The following is a 16762-nucleotide window of genomic DNA, read 5'->3' as shown; positions in this document are numbered from 1 at the left end:
ACCTTGGCATTTGAAAATTGAGCTCTGAGAAGAGAGACCATGGAAACCTAACTCAGCAACCTGCCCAGCAAAGACATTGCTTGTCAGGGGACCTAAGTGAGGAAGAGAAAATATATAGTTAAGAGAATATATATGCAAAGAGAAAAAATATAGCTAAACCCCACGTACCCAGGAGTTATACATCATCACTCTGGCCACATGTGATGCTTGTGTGTATTGCCTCGTTGTTTCTGTTTTCTAACTTACTATCTGCTCTTCCCATGGACAAACTGTGTACTTGTGAGACAGTATAGGGAAAGGAGAATATTTTATAGCCACTGAAATCTTAGTAAATGCTAGTAAGAACATGGTAAGAGTAATTTCCTTTGAGTGATTGTTTAGATTAATCTAAAGTACAAAGGTAAGGGCCTATCAGCTATAGTTGAACCCTAGTCCTACAGAATAGACCATTGAACCATATGAGTAGTTACCCACCCGTAGAACCTGAGGAAGGAAGGAACTACCCCCTGGGGACCCAATCTAGGAGTGTGAGTGCAAGCTAAGAGAGTAACTCAGAAGTGGTGTTACATATGAACGTCCTTTGCAAACACAGCATCCTAAGTCATGTAGGACTCAATTCTGGCATCAGAATAAATAATAACTTTTGTTCATTTGGTACTTCTTGATTCTAAAGGTTCATGTTTCCAAATCTGTGGTCTATAGGGAGAAAGGTCCAAGAGAAAAATGCCATTAGCGTGGAGAGTAGCAATGTTAGCCCCCATGTTTCCCAAAGGTAATGACAGGTTATTTTAACCCTGAAGTTCTATAGAATTGAATGGAGGTTATGAATGATATCTCTTACAGAAAGAGAGAAACAAAGGTTTCCTTATTGATCAGTATCCTCTGTATATTAGTATACAGAATATTGAAAGAATGGGCCATGGTCAAATATGTATATTATTGATTTCTTATGAGACAGAACAAGTTGGCTTATGTTCATAATTCCCAGTCTGACATCCTAGCTTCAGGGTATCACTTTATGGTTCATTTTTTATTTTATTTAATAGTATTTTTCCCAATTGCATGTAAAGATAGTTTTCAACATTAATCTCTATAAGATTTTGAGCTCCAGATTTTTCTCCGTCCCTCCTTTTACTTCTTTCTCCCCAAGACAACAAACAATCTGATATAGGTTACATATGTGCTGTCAAGTTAATGTACCACGTTAGTCACGTAAAAGGAGACTCATTGTTAGAAGACATTGGTTCAGATTTTCCTTCCAGGTTCTTCCCAAATGAATATTGGTTGTGTTTATTTTATTCGGCCGACTCTCCTGACTTTCTTGAGCAAGGCGTATTTGAATAGAATTCCCTGGAAATGGGGAAACAGGAGGGTTCACTGACTTCAAAGAACATACAGAGCTAGATTCCTTTAAGGATACAAACTAAGAATTCCAACTCCCAAAATGTAGGTAAATTGGTGGATAGAAACATTGGTGTCCATCTTTCATTCTTGAAGATGACCAAGGACACCATAAGGATGACTTGTCTGAGTTGGATTTGAGTGAGGCTGTGGAGATCCCAGCTCAGAGCCCTGCTCAGCAGCGACACCGCAGCCCAGGGGAGATGAAGAAAGGGCTTGGCAAATTTTAAAGCATTGCACACCTTCTGATTGGGGAGGTGACGTCAGTAGGAACAGTGGTAGTGAAATGTTTCCTGGGCCCCATAAACTCCCTCGTTGCCTTTGTGCTGCAGTCTGTGCCCATTCTGTATGGAGCTAGCTGTCTCTGCAGGACAGTGTGTACCTTGGTTGTGGGGAGGGAAGTATTGGCTGGCCACTGTTTTTATTATGACACCTGAGTCAATGCCTTTGCTAAGAGTTAATGATGCCCATTGGCTGATTGTTAATGGGAAACACATTGGAAGGGATGTCTCAAGGACTGGGTTAGGAGTAACCTATTTGACCCAAAATAGGTGTAGATCCAACATGTAAATGCAACTGCAAGTTAGCAAGCGGCTCAAAAGAGGAAGCACACGGGTAAAATCTTTTGTAAATTGTAACATACTATGTGAATATGAATTGCCATCTACTACCTCAATAGAGTATAATCTCCTCGAGCACAAAGACTTGTATTTTTATATTATCTAGCTAAGTGCCTGGCACAGAGGAGGTGCGATTGACGATTGGATTGGGTTGTATTTTCAGCCCCTCTTTGGTTTTGTCTCTATGCCTTTCACAAAGTAGACACTTAGCAAATGTTTGTGGCATTGACAGTTATAATGATTAGGAAGCTTTTCCTTAAAGGCATCAGGAAGACTTCTAGTCCTTCTCTCAATTACAAAACCTGTTGGACAACGCATATTAGCCTCTTTTTTCTTCCTTTTTTCTTCCCTTTTTCTTCTTTCCTCCCTCCTTTCCTCCCTCTTTCCCTTCCTTTCTTTTCCTTCTTTTTTTCCCTCTTTATTTTCTTCCTTTCTTCCCCTTCCTTCCTTGTTTCCTTCCCCCTGCCTTCCTTTCTTCCTTCCTTTTCTTATTTTTTCCTTCTTCCTTTTATTTTTTCATTCTTTCTTTCCTTTAGAAAGTTTAAATCAGCTCCGCTTAAAACCAAATGACAACAGGTGAGCTCAGCCAGCCAGTCATTCCTCGGGCAACCTTCGACAAGCCACTGGCGCTTTCCACCTTCATTTCCTTCCACAAAAAGGAGCCATTTGGACCCAGGCAGCACCAGCACTGAGAGCCTGCGGTCTGCCCCACGGTTTGCCTCAGAGTTAGCTCCTGGGGAGCCGCTTGTGCTGTGGGAAGGAGCCGGGCCGTCCTGCCGGGTCCTGCGTTGGGCGCCCCGAGGCGGGGGCTCCTCTGTGACTCTCTGTGTCTTTGTTTCCAGATGCGGTGGGAAGTTGCGTGGCCAAGCTGTCCTTCAGCTGCACCCTGAAGGGCCATTACTGCCTATACAGTAAGTCCAGCTTTACCCTCGTCAGCCGCCAGCCTCAGCTCTGGATTCATATCATGTTTCTGTTTCAGCAGGTGTGTGCCATGCGCGGGAACAGCCGCCCCTTAATGAGCCGTGAGGCTGGGGAGGGGGGAGGCCGCTGGCTGGCACAGCGGGGCGGGGGTGGGGCTTGGGGCCCGGAAGACCCGGGGTTGAGTTTTGCCTCAGACGCGTATGAGCCATAAAACCCTGAGCCAATCACTAACCACTTTGGACCTCAGTTACCTCATCTACAAAATGAAGGAATTGGATCTAATAACTCTAAGGGCTCCCCCGGCTCTAAAGCTATAATCAGTGACCCCGAGAGCCTGGCAACACGCTGACAATTTAAAAAGTCACCGGGGAGACACCAACCAACAAGCTCCTTGACTACTTTATATGAATAAATGGATGGATGGGTCAGTGAATGAAAGGGCCTTTATTAAGCATTTACTGTATGCAAAGCAACAGCTTACGTGCATATGTTTGGGTATGTTTAGAAACGTCCACATATACAAATGTATATATACATATTTGTGCACATGTACATATGTATCCCTATAGATATGGGCGTTAGTTTCAACAAAGTGTTCTTTAAAACGATCCCTTAAAACAGGGCCTTCCACAGTTTTGAGCAACAACTACACAAAAGTCTCTTGGTTAATTCCAACAAGTCACCTCAACACTTCCCATCTTGTCTGATCTTTTAAATACTCATTTCTTTGGTTTAACATTAGAGAATGAAAGAGGGAAGGAGAAAATGATTTGCAATAGAAAAATGCCTCTTAATAGCTTACTATGTGCCTTGCACCATGCTAAATATTGAAAATCAAAGCACTCCTTGATCTCCAGGAACTTGCATTATAAGTAAGGGAGACAACATAGAAAGGAGGGATCATATTTACATTCAGTTCATGGCATATAGAAAGACCTGTGTTACTTGAGCAGGGACTGTGGCAAGCCCCAGGGGATCTTGGGAAACAGTGACAAGGAAGGCAGACCCCAATAAGAGTAGAGTGGGTCAAGGGTTCGAAGTAGTTCCTTCAGGCTCCAGCCTGAGAGCACGTACGTGAGAGGATAAAGCATCCTTAGCTCTGCTTGACTAACTAATCATGCAGAAGCAATTCTACCTCATAGCCAGACTCAGGAATAATCAGATGGGAAACAAAGAAACAGAACTGGGAAACTGAGTCAGAAGAGGCGAGAGGAAAGTTCTTGTAGTTCTCCATTAGAGGTAGGGATCTCAGGATCAGTATCCGTCTGCATCTGGTGGGAACGTGGCAGTGGGGCAAACAACAGAGTACAGTTAGACCAAGTTTTCCTCCCGTAGTAATGTCTTTGCTTCCTTTTGAGTTTTCTCAGATCAGTTGTAGTATTCCAGTATTCTTTCACTTTGTTATATGTATGAATATATATATATATATAATACATGTAAATACATCATACATATGCACAGAGAATGAGCGAGAGGGAAAGAAAGAGAGAAAGACAGAAAGAGACATTTCTGGGTAAATTTTTGACTCTATCATGTCCCAAAGAAATCTCTTAAGATATGTAATCCAATATATATTAAATGTTTTTTTAAAAAGTTAAATCCAATATATTTATAGATATTTATTCAGTTATCTTGCTACACAAGAAAAATCAGATCAAAAGGGAAAAAAATGAGAAAGAAAACAAAATGCAAGCAAACAACAACAAAAAGAGTGAAAATACTATATTGTGATCCACATTCAATTTCCACAGTCCTCTCTCTAGGTGCAGTTTCAACCATTTGTTAAATGAATGAATGGATAGATGAATTATTTGCTGAATTTGAATTATAAAAAGAACCTTCAGAAAAAATAAGAGTGCAAGTCCACAAACTGTACCATTGTAAAATAAGGTATTTTCTTAACTTTTACTGAGAGTATGTCTAAATTGATCAAATAAAATACTAAATTAATTTTCAACTATGGGACCAAATCCCCAGTTTCTGCATTATAGGGTTTTTTTTCCATTTTTTTATTATAGCTTTTTATTTACTAGTTATATGCATGGGTAATTTTACAGCATTGACAATTGCCAAACCTTTTGTTCCAATTTTTCCCCTCTTTCCTCCCACCCCCTCCCCTAGATGGCAGGATGACCAATATATGTTAAATATATTAAAGTATAAATTAAATACAAAATAAGTATATGTGTCCAAACCGTTATTTTGCTGTACAAAAAGAATTGGACTCTGAAATATTATACAATTAGCCTGTGAAGGAAATTAAAAAAAAAAAAATGCAGGCAGGCAAAATTATAGGGATTGGGAATTCAATGTCATCTCAGTCATCTCCCAGAGTTCTTTCGCTGGGTGTAGCTGGTTCAGTTCATTACTGTTCCATCAGAACTGATTTGGTTCATCTCATTGCTGAAGATGGCCAGGTCCATCAGAACTGATCATCATATAGTATTGTTGTTGAAGTTCTGCATTATAGTTTTAAGGTGAAAGGGCAGTAACAGACTATACAAGGAAGGCACATTTTGTTCATAGAGCATTTAATCAAGCACATAGAATGACATTGTAATAAGAACAATTCACATCAGAGTGCTAGATAAAGGTTCTTTGGTCTGAAAAAAACATGATTTCATTGGGGAAGAAAACTCCCAGTGTTATTATTCCATCCTCTGATAAAGATCAGCCATTCCTCTGTAACTAAGCTTTAGAAAGTTCTGAAGTGAACTGAAAGAATGCTTAAGTGACTTGCCTATGTCACCCAGTTAGTATATGTCCCAGGCAGAACTTGGATTCAGATCTTTCTGAATCTAAGACCACCCTTTTATACCATACTTCCTCTCAGGTTAAGTTTACAGCAAACAAAAATCTCAGGGGAAAATACAACCATTGATTTCTACACTTTGCCTTGCAGTAACAATCAAGATTATTCTTCTGTTTAACTTGGGGTGGTTTTTTTTTTAACTAAATGCCTTTTTTTTTGTTTTGTTTCATCCCTTCTTTATTCTGCTCATTTGTCAATTTTCCAAAAATAAACCAAGAAAAATCCATTTTGATTCCCCCTAGCAATGTTTAATTGATGGTCTGTGGTTTTGTTTTGTTCTTTGAGACCAGATAACAGAAAGCAACAACAGAGACTCCTTTTCTACTCTTTTTTTTTCATTGTAAATTCTTCTGCTTCTCTCACTTTTGGTCCTTCCTCATCTTCTTAATGAGCTCTGTTTTTGATGGAAATAAAAACCAGAGCTTTGATTTCTCAATCCCTGTTCTTTAATAACCTCTTAGGGTTGGTCCAAGCCTTTTTCCCTTGAGTCTCCATGCCAGTGATTTGTTCAAATGTGCATATACCCTCCAGGGTTGGATGATCAACAAATTGCTCATTACACTCCACAGTCAAATCCTTCTCTTTGTGTTGCCATGCATGTAACTGGTATTTTAAGATTGCCTATTGAAAAGAATTATATGAGACGTTAGTTTTTTCAAATATTGACATTTTCTATATTAATACACAACACTAATGACAAAATCTACATGCATCTAATGTCTTCATTTATCACAAGTTTCAAATTTAAGTTCGTCTTAATCATGATTCCCCCACTTTTTTGACTTCAGTTTCACTCTAGTGGGTCCAAAGATCCTAGAGACTCACTCCCATTTGCCATTGCAAAAGGAGAAGAATGGTGCTGTCTTTGGTGATGCACTAATAAATCAATATTGATGCTTTATTAAATAATATTAGTTATTGATTCATGGTAGAGAAAAAAGTAGAAATATTGTAATATTTTAGTCACAGGTGTCCTGAATGACCCACCAACTGCCAAGCAAATTTGCCCCCATCTTTTGATATAAAAAACAAGAACACAAACTGAGTGAATTCCAAGACCACACCCTTCTCATCAATTGTAATTATATTTCATTCATCAAAGCAAAATCTATAGCAGAAAATGCACATTCACTCAGTCATTATACTTTGCTTTAATTTTTAGCAAATTTACATTTATAATGGGTTTTTTTAAAGCTTGTGAAAATCATTTTATAAGTGACAAGTTGATAAGTCATTTAATTTCTCAATCAGTCAATCATTTGTTTAAGTCTTTATGATCTCCCTGTCTCTGAGGGCAAGTATATTTTTGTATATACTTTGAAATAACAAGAAGAGCAAACATTTCTATAGTATTTTGAAGTTTTAAGGTGCTTTAGAGACATTGTCTTATTGATGCTCCCATATTGCAAATGAGAAAAGTTAAAGCTGAGAGAGCTCAAGTGATTTGCCCACAGTCACACATCTAATAAATGTCTGAGGAGGATTTGAACTCATTTTCCTGATTCTAGTCCAGCCCTCTGTCATTGTGCCATCTGGCTTCCTCAAGTATCAAGTATGTCCATGGTCTTGGGGAGCTTACTATCTTATTGGCAAGATGAGATCCACAGAACCCCCAAAATGTGAAGCCCCTTGGAAGTCCTCCATTGGAGCCCCACATTTTACAGCTGAAGAAAGGCATCTCAGAGAGTAAAATTCACCCCGTCTTCGTGCCAGAGACAAAAGGAGAAGCCGGGCATTCTCACGCCAGGATAGACAAGAGTCGGTTCAGTAACAACTCAAGCCAGTATAAGAGGAGCGTCTTAAGGGCATGGTTTGCTAAGTTATCTGTTTCTGTTGTGCTGTTCAGTCATTTTAGTCCCACTCTTTATGACCCATTTAGGGTATTTTTTTGGCAGAGATAATGGAGTAGTTTGCCATTTCCTTCCCCAGTTCGTGGCACTGTATCCCTGCCCCATGTAGTTGCTCTAGTGCTATTATAGCATTTAATAAAAAGAACGATCTCAAAGCAGCTGGGTTGGTCATATTACAAGATGAGGGGCAACAGGGAGGCAGTTTTCACTTGGATAGAGAATATTAAGAAACTTAGCGGAAGTCTGTGTCATATGGGGTATCAGATTTACATGGGCACAGTATAGTCAGGCATCGATTGTCTGCAAACTCTGAAGGTTGTATCAATGCAAATGAGCTTATTGATATACTGAATTATTTGGAGTATGGAATAAAAAGAAGCAAAGTTTGAGACTAGGAACAAAACAGGATCGTACTAGATGGTAAGCGCCTTAAAGGCAGATTCTGTTCATTTTTATCTCTCCTTCAATTGCTAAGGACATATTGATGGAACTTTGTTGATTGAATGGCACGTCAACATGAGCGACATAAACAGTTGACTTGTCTGTTGTTTAGTTGTGCCTTTCTCTTGTGACCCCGTTTAGGGTTCTGTGGGCAAAAATACTGATGAGGTTTGCTATTTCCTTCTCCGGCATTCTATTTTACAATTTTATTTTGTGATCTATTTTACTTCTCTATTTTACAAGAGAGGAAACTAAGGCAGAGTTCAGTGGCTTGCCCAGGGCAAGTGTCTAAAGAGGTTAGATTTGAACCCAGGAATCTTCCTCAGTCCAGGCCCGGTACTCTCCCCATGCACCATACCCTCATTAATTTGAGGGTCCCATCTCCACTTATCATATGGCATATTGGGAAAAATCCTCATTTTGAATGCAAAGATATGGGTTCAAATCCCAATTCTGCCATTTATTATGTATATGATCTGGGACAAATGAGGTAGGGAATGTGGGGAGAAGAAAGAGCAGAGAATTAGCATGTATATAGCACCTACTATGTGATGGGCACTTTTTATAGCAGCATCTCCTTTGAGCCTCACAACGACCTTGGGAGGGAGGTACTTTTATTACCTCCATTTTACAGTTGAAGAAATTGAGGCAAACTGAGGTAAACTGACCTGCCCAGCATCACACAGATATGTGTCTGAGACTGGTTTTCAGTTCAGATCTTCCTGATACTAAGTCTTGCACTCTATCCTCTGGGGTCACCTTGCTGCCTCATTTAACCATTCTGGTAAATCCTCGCCAAAGTCATTTAACTTCTGTGGGCCTCAGTTTTCTCATCTGTAAAATGAAGTAAATCATCTATATTGCGTCTAAGGTCTCTTTCAACTCATAGATCCCCTTACACTTACCTGAAGTTTATGATTCAAAGACATAGTTTTTCCCTCCCAATTTCTCTGTATGAACAATTATATTAAACTGTTAATTATTTAACCTGATATGTTTAGTTATGATCCTACTCTTCACGAGGCTTCTTAAAACTCCTTTCATTGTATCTTTTAGTTTTCTCTTAATTGTTATGTTTTTGAAGAAATTTTGAAGAAATGTCATTACATGACATTCATTCTTTTTTTAACTTATCGACTCAAAATTTCTTAACATAAAAACAGATTAATACTTTGTCACTTTTCAACTCATAGAATCTCCTATTTGGAAACTATCTCAGGGCTTCTTAAACTTTTTCCACTTGTAGCCTTTTTTTGTCTGAGAAATTTTTATGGGATGTGGATATATAGGTATATAAAATAAGTCAAACATTTACTGATAATAAATCATAATTTTGCACCCCTCCCACATTCAGTTACACAACCTACAGTTTAAGGAGCTTTAATCTAGCATGACATTAATTCTTTCTTCTTCTTCTTTTTTTTTATTATAGCTTTTTATTTACAAGATATATGCATGGGTAATTTTTCAGCATTGACCCTTGCAAAACCTTCTGTTCCAACTTTTCCCCTCCTTTCCCCCATCCCCTCCCCTAGATGGCAGGTAGTCCTATACATGTTAAATATGTTAAAGTATATGTTAAATACAATATATGTATACATATTTATACAGTTAGCTTGCTGCACAAGAAAAATCGACTTTAGAAATAAGATAAAAATAGCCTGAGAAGGAAAACAAAAATGGAAGCGGACAGTAACAGAAGGAGTACAAATGCTATGTTATGGTCCACACTCATTTCCCATAGTTCTTTCACTGGGTGTAGCTGGTTCTCTTCATTACTGAACAATTGGAACTGATTTGGTTCATCTCATGGTTGAAGAGAGCCACGGCATGACATTAATTCTTAACAAGACGTATTCTTAGGAAATGAGTTGAGTGAAAAAGGCATGACCAAGATTAGGAATATTGATAAGGATTTCTTTTAATTGCACTGAAAGTTCTTTTAAATGGTTTTCATATTATTTTCTCAGTTTGAAAAATAAAAAAAGCCTCACCAAATGTAAACTAGACTTGCCTACTATTGATTCCTTATTTCATTTAATTCACATTTAAACTCAAAGTCTTTCTAAGGCTGAGAGCCAATTGAATGTCATTATTGTGACCTTGGGGAAATGTGCTCCATTTTTTCTCATGAATTTTCTCTTCAGGGCTCATTTCTGGAGCCGCTGTCCACACAAAGCCTGTCGGTGCAAGCTCTCAGATCCTTGTGGGAAAAGACCCAGATAAAAGGAACTCACAGTTTTGAAACCGCGATGATACAGTCTCCATTTCCCCATAAAAAGGTAAGCATGTTCCCCGAAATGATCTTTTAAGTTGTAAATATTTTGTTGTAAGAGGTTTTGTTTCTGTGTTTTGCTTTACTTTATAGCTGTAGAATCAAAAACAATACCTGACATTTTTGTTATACGTCAGACATTTTAAATCATCCCACTTCTCATGATCTCATTTGGGGTTTTCTTGATAAAAATACTAGAGTGCTTTGCCATTTCCTTCTGTATTTCACTTTACAGATGAAGAAACTGAGGCAAACAGTTCAGTGACTTGTCCAGAGTCACATTAGTGCCTGAGGCCAGATTTGAACTCAGGGAGATGAATCTTCTTGACTCTAGGCTGATCTGTGCTCTGTTCACTGCACCGATACACATAGTAGGCATTTTGTGAATATATCTCATTGGATGATTAATAGTGTCATCCTTTATTCTCTTCCATTCAGAATTCCAACCAGGCCAGGAACCTTGGGACTCTCCCCAAGGTGCCAAAATTAATGGAACAGGGAGAATATTTGCACTTTTTTTGGCAGCATAGAAAATTGAGCTTAGCACTTTTTTTTTTTTTAGCAATTTAGCAAATTTAGCAAAAAGGAGCCCAGCAGATGGCCAGTTTCTTCTCCTCCATTACTCTCTGACGAGCTTCTTTGTTCTGCTTGCCCCCTCAGTCATTGCCAAGGCCCAGATTCCTGGCTGTGGTTATGTTTCCATTACCTTTCATCATTGTGCTCAATGCCTATTTGCATATGGTAACATAGTGGACTAGGCAGATTTGGAAAATAGGCTGGTCAGTTTGGAATTAGAAGGAATCTCCTTCAACCCTTCCCCTTCTCAAATGAGAAAAAGAAGATTGATAGAAGGTAAGTGGTCTAGCTAAGTGGTACAATGGATAGAGCACTGGTCTCAGAGTCAGAAAGATCTTTCTCATACCCTTACTTACTGTGTGTACTGGGACAGATCACCTGCCCTCTGTCTGCCTCAGTTTCCTCATCTGTAAAATAGGATTAATAATAACACCTACCTCCCAGGGTTATTGTGAGAGTCAAATGAGATAATAGGGATAAAACTCCTAGCCCAGTGCCTGGCGTAGAGTAAACACTCTATAAGTGTTAACCTATTGGGGAGTGGGGGGTTTTCTACCCCACACATGAGAAGGTTTCCCCAGAAGAACAGGTAGGTGAGAACCATCTTTTCCAATGGGACATGAAGGCGGAAAGCAGACGCTTTGGTGCGTTGAGAGCTTAGTCAGACTTGGAAGAGCCAAGCCCTTCCACCGCATCTCGGGCCGTCGCTGGCCATGGTGACTTGTCTCACCACTGGACTTAGATGACTCTGGGAGAGAGGGAGAAGCTGACAACTTTGGGCAATTCCTACATCCAGTTCCCGAGTGAGTCAAGATATCACTAGTAATTTCACTGATCCTGAAAGACAAATAACAATGGAAAGAGTTAAAATCAGATGCCTTATTGTCAGTTGACAACTCAACAAACATTTATTGAGTTCTTTAAATGTTCCAGACCCTGCCAGAGGTGCTATTAGGTACTCTGAGGATTAGCAAGTGAAAGGTACCATGTTGTGTGTCAAAGCCCTTCCCCTGCCACATCCTGGCTGTGCGACACTAGCCCTGTTCCACAACTTCTCAGTGCCCCGGGCAATGATCTGGGGTGCTAAGGGACAAAGAAGGACCTGACTGGGATTGCTAAAGGCACCTTTTTCCTCTGGGCATTCCTATTATAAGTGAAAGCACAAGTCCAATCTCTAAGTTAACATATGAGAAGCAGTTTTGTGTCATGATGGAAGACTTGTCATGAAGGCTTGAGTCCAGGATCACTTCTGACTGTGATCTTAGCAGAGTCCCTCACTCTCTCCACGCTCCTAATGGCAAAACTTCAGGAGTTCCCTTACCTGGAAGTCACTGTAACAATAAAATCAGAGACCAGCTCCCATCTGAGAAAATAGAAAAGCAGTTCTTCCCCAAGAGAGCTAGCCTGTTGAGCAACACCTGCATTCATCTTGAACAAAGGGTACTTGGCTGACGTGTAAGTCTCATCCTCAGCAGAACAGCTATTTGGTGGTTATGGATCATTAACACTGACTTTCCTTCCTGAACATCTGTCGCTCTTGGCTGCTGGAAACAGAGAGTGATGCCGTGTTCACCTATAACTCGTGACCCACCTCGAGGAAGTGAGCCCCAAACCAGGCTTACAGCCCCACTTGAGCTGCATCCTCCATCCAACCTGCCTTTCCACAGAATCGGTTGACACTGGGAAAGGAGACAAACCCATGATAAAGGGGACATTGTATTCCTTCTGTTTTCTAACAGGTTGTACCTAAGCCCCTCAAGGAAGTGCCCCCTGTGTACATAAAGACAGATACGAAGCAACCTCTGAAAAGATCACATATAAATATTTGTGGAAACATATAGTAGAATTGTACGTGATTAATATGTATTAAATTACTTGCCATTTAGGGAAGGAAGTAGGGAGAAAGGAAGGAGAAAAATTTGGAACACAAGATTTTACAAGCGTGAATGTTGAAAATTATCCATGCAGATAGCTTGAAAATAAAAAGCTTTAATTAAAAAAAAGAATATTAAAATATTAAAAAAAAAAGAAAGAAAGAAAGAAAGAAAGAAAGAAAAAAAGAAAGAAAGAAAGAAAGAAAGCTCATGCACAAAAAGCATGAGCTTCTTGAGGGCAGGAATTGTCCTTTGCCTCTCTTTGTTTCCCCAGCACTTAGCACAGTGCTTAGAACATAGCAGGTGCTTAATAAATGCTTTTTGATGACTTTGCAAACCTTTAAGCATTATATAAATGTTATTATTTTATTATTCATTCATTAGTTCTATAACTTCTTATGAATTTATTATTTCCCATAAATTTATTTTCTACAAATTAAAGTATATTATTACTAATTTAATTATTAATTATGATATATGATGATAATTAAATAATACATGTTATTTTACTGATTAAAGAAGCAGTGTGACATGGGAGATATTGAGACTAGCTTGGAGTCAATTATAATAGATCATTAAGAGCATGTCTAGAACTCTTTGATGTTGACAGAGCATGCTATCTTATTTGCACCTGAAAAGAAACCTGGTAAGTGGGGAGGGAAAGAAATAAACATTTAAATACTCCTGCTACATACCAGATAGTGTGTTAATATTTTAAACAAAATATTATCTCATTTGATCCTCACCACAACACTACAAAGTGCTGTTATTTTCCCCATTTTATAATTGAGGACACAGGCAATTGGATGTTAGTGTCCTGCCGAGGGCCATATAGCTTACATATGAGGAAACTGAGGCAGAAGAGTTTAGTGTTTTGGCTAAATGTCCCACAGACAGTAAGCACCTGAGTTAGAACCTAAACTCACACCTTCCTGCCTCCAAGTCTCACGCTTCACCTACTGAGCCATGAGAGGTCCCAGACCTAGGAAAACTCAATTTGGGTCTTCCTCTGACCCCTGCCCCCTGTGGGACCATGGGTGAGCCTCAAACTCCCCGGACTCTAGGCTGCTGTCCGAGATCTTGAGTGCTGACCTCCCCTGGAAGCTCCTGATGCCATTGAGTCACTGATCCAAACCCTGTTCTGATTCTCAAAATGCAATGACCACAACCCTTTTGGAAAGACTAGCAGGAGCCCATCCACACTTGCATTGTACCGCCCTAAATCGTCCTTTCTGTACCTCTTTGGCCAGGGACTCCCCAAACCCCCTTCTCCTTTCCTCCTCTCAGTCTGGGATTCCCATGTCTGCCTCCTGCCCCCAAGTCAGTATTGCCTGGAATACCAGCTGAGCTCCCTTTTGGTTTCTCCTTCCCTGTGGCTTATTCTCCTCTGATCTCTGGAAAATCCTTTCCTGGGCCTTTTGCCCTTCTCCCCCACACTAAGCTAACAGCATGGGCACAGTTCCACGTGTGGGCTGAGAATCAGAATGGAGGCAGTCCTTCTACCCCTGTCGAGCACATCCTGTCCCAACAAAGACCCCATAGTCTCCTTCTTTCAAGCCGTGGCTTGCCGCCCCTCCTTTTCCAAGTTGCCGTCTGACTGGAACCATGTCAGGCTCCGGGGCATTCAGGGAAGGAGACCCTCTGGGGCGCCAGCCCCTTCTCCCAGCTTCCTACTGACAGGAGGATCACCTTCACTCCGAGCAGCAGTGTATAAACATTTCACAAGCTCTGGCCAAGTTCCTCAATTCCCTGAAGCACATTAAAGAGTGTTTCATGTCCTTGAGTTCTGGGCCGCAAATTTCTCTTTTATGACTATCAGCTTCCTTCCTAGCTTCTCACACTTCATTCTCCCACAGTCTTTGAAGGTTGCCCTCTCTTTATTTTTTTAAACCATCTTTTCTTAACCAGAACACTCCCTTCCTTCCAGCTTTTCCACACAAGCAGGTGAGATTGGAAACTTGGTCTATGACTTGTATTATTTGTCTTTGTAGTGTTGAAGCCTAAGAATGACAGACTATAAACTACTTCTGCATTGGGCAGGCCTGGCCTGCCTTTCTCTAGGGCATGGATTAATTTGGGGTCCATGAACTCATTTTTTAAAAATGTTGGCAATTACATTTCGATATAATCGACTTCCTTTGTAATCCCATCAATTTTGTTTTATGTAATTAAAAATATGATTTAAAGGGGTCCATAAGCTTCACCAAATTGACTGCTAGTTCTACTGTTAGTAGACATTATTTTTAATATTACTATTAGTAGAAGGGTTCAGCCCACACACAAAAAAAGTTAAAATCCACTATTCTAGTAAGAGATGTAGGAATTGCCTTTTGAATTCTTTCTGGGTTGGGGAGGGTTATAAATAGGTCCCCCCCAATGAAATCTTATATTCTGCTAAGGAAAAGGGAGAATATGTATGTCCATATGTATATGTACCACATACATATATGTGCACATGGGCATTGTCTAGATGTTTCTATATTAATCGATGCATTACATGGATGCACATGAATTTCTTATATTTGCTATGTATTTACACATAGCACATACACATGTGCACTTGTGTGTACATACATATATATGTATGTATATACAACTAAGCTGTTAGCTTAGTGTGGGGGAGAAGGGCAAAAGGCCCAGGATGGGATTTTCCAGAGATCAGAGGAGAATAAGCCACAGGGAAGGATGTGTGTGTGTATATATATATATGTATATCTTAATCACCAACTACTGCCCTGAATACAGAACTCGCCCACTGAGAAGGTCGGAGGGAGAGGTCAGCATGTGGACATGCAGGGGAATTTTGTTACGTATACGTAGGTTGTGGTTTGGTTATTGAAAGTCCATTGGTCTGAAGGGTCAGAATTGAGGAGTGTTGAGCTGCCATGAATGAAGCAAATGGTTTCAGTGTATAAGAAACAGAGGCCTGAGGGGTTATCACGGGGAGATGTGACTCATCTTCTCTCCCGTTTTTTGATCACACACTGACTGAGTTTCCCTGGTATTCCCTGTGAGGACGACCACTATTGTAGATGTTTGACAATGAAAGTCTAGAGCTCAGAAAAGGACTGAGGGATGCAAAAAGATACTAAAGAAGGGAAAGGGACCTGTATGTGCCAAAAAGTTTGTGGCAGCCCTGTTTGTAGTGGCTAGAAACTGGAAAATGAATGGATGCCCATCAATTGGAGAATGGCTGGGTAAATTGTGGTATATGAACATTATGGAATATTATTGTTCTGTAAGAAATGACCAGCAGGAGGAATACAGAGAGGACTAGCGAGACTTACATGAACTGATGCTAAGTGAAATGAGCAGAACCAGGAGATCATTATACACTTCAACAATGATACTGTATGAGGATGTATTCTGATGGAAGTGCATTTCTTTGACAAAGAAACCTAACACAGTTTCAATTGATAAATGATGGACAGAAGCAGCTACACCCAAAGAAAGAACACTGGGAAACGAATATGAACTATTTGCATTTTTGTTTTTCTTCCTGGGTTATTTCTACCTTCTGAATCCAATTCTCCCTGTGCAACAAGAGAACTGTTCGGTTCTGCACACATATATTGTATCTAGGATATACTGCAACATATCTAACATATATAAAACTGCTTGCCATCTAGGGGAGGGAGTGGAGGGAAGGAGGGGAAAAATCGGAACAGAAGCGAGTGCAAGAGATAATGTTATAAAAAAAATTACCTGGCATGGATTCTGTCAATAAAAAGTTATTATAAAATAAAATTTAAAAAAAAAAAAGGATTGAGGGATGGAGTCATAAAATTGGGATCTGCATGAACCCAGTAGTTGAAGCAAAGGGCATGAATAAGATTGTCCAGGAAATGACAGTGGTTTGGGGGTCATTCGGGATTGTTGAGTCAGCAAGTCTAGTACAGTGGTGAAGTGCAAATCGGAGTGGAAGAAGTTGCAAAGGGGCGGGGAGAAGTGGAGGTAAGAGGGACAGGAACTTTTTCTAGAAGCTGAGCAGT

At 39.9% G+C, this 16762-nt stretch overlaps 1 protein-coding gene across 2 annotated transcripts in view; it reads left to right on the top strand.

Moving 5' to 3' along the window:
• The window catches only part of VEPH1 (ventricular zone expressed PH domain containing 1), a 209456-nt gene that overhangs the window by 124471 nt on the left and 68223 nt on the right, over positions 1 to 16762 (top strand). For both annotated transcript variants that reach the window (XM_051983078.1, XM_051983077.1), the window contains exons 9-10: positions 2864 to 3003; positions 10193 to 10327. In XM_051983078.1, coding sequence (XP_051839038.1) covers positions 2864 to 3003; positions 10193 to 10327 — 275 coding nt within the window. The remainder of the gene's footprint in view (positions 1 to 2863; positions 3004 to 10192; positions 10328 to 16762) is intronic.

This window comes from Antechinus flavipes, chromosome 3 (assembly GCF_016432865.1).
Source record: "Antechinus flavipes isolate AdamAnt ecotype Samford, QLD, Australia chromosome 3, AdamAnt_v2, whole genome shotgun sequence".
Lineage (NCBI taxonomy): Eukaryota > Metazoa > Chordata > Mammalia > Dasyuromorphia > Dasyuridae > Antechinus > Antechinus flavipes.
This window is presented reverse-complemented; position numbering and strand designations above follow the sequence as displayed.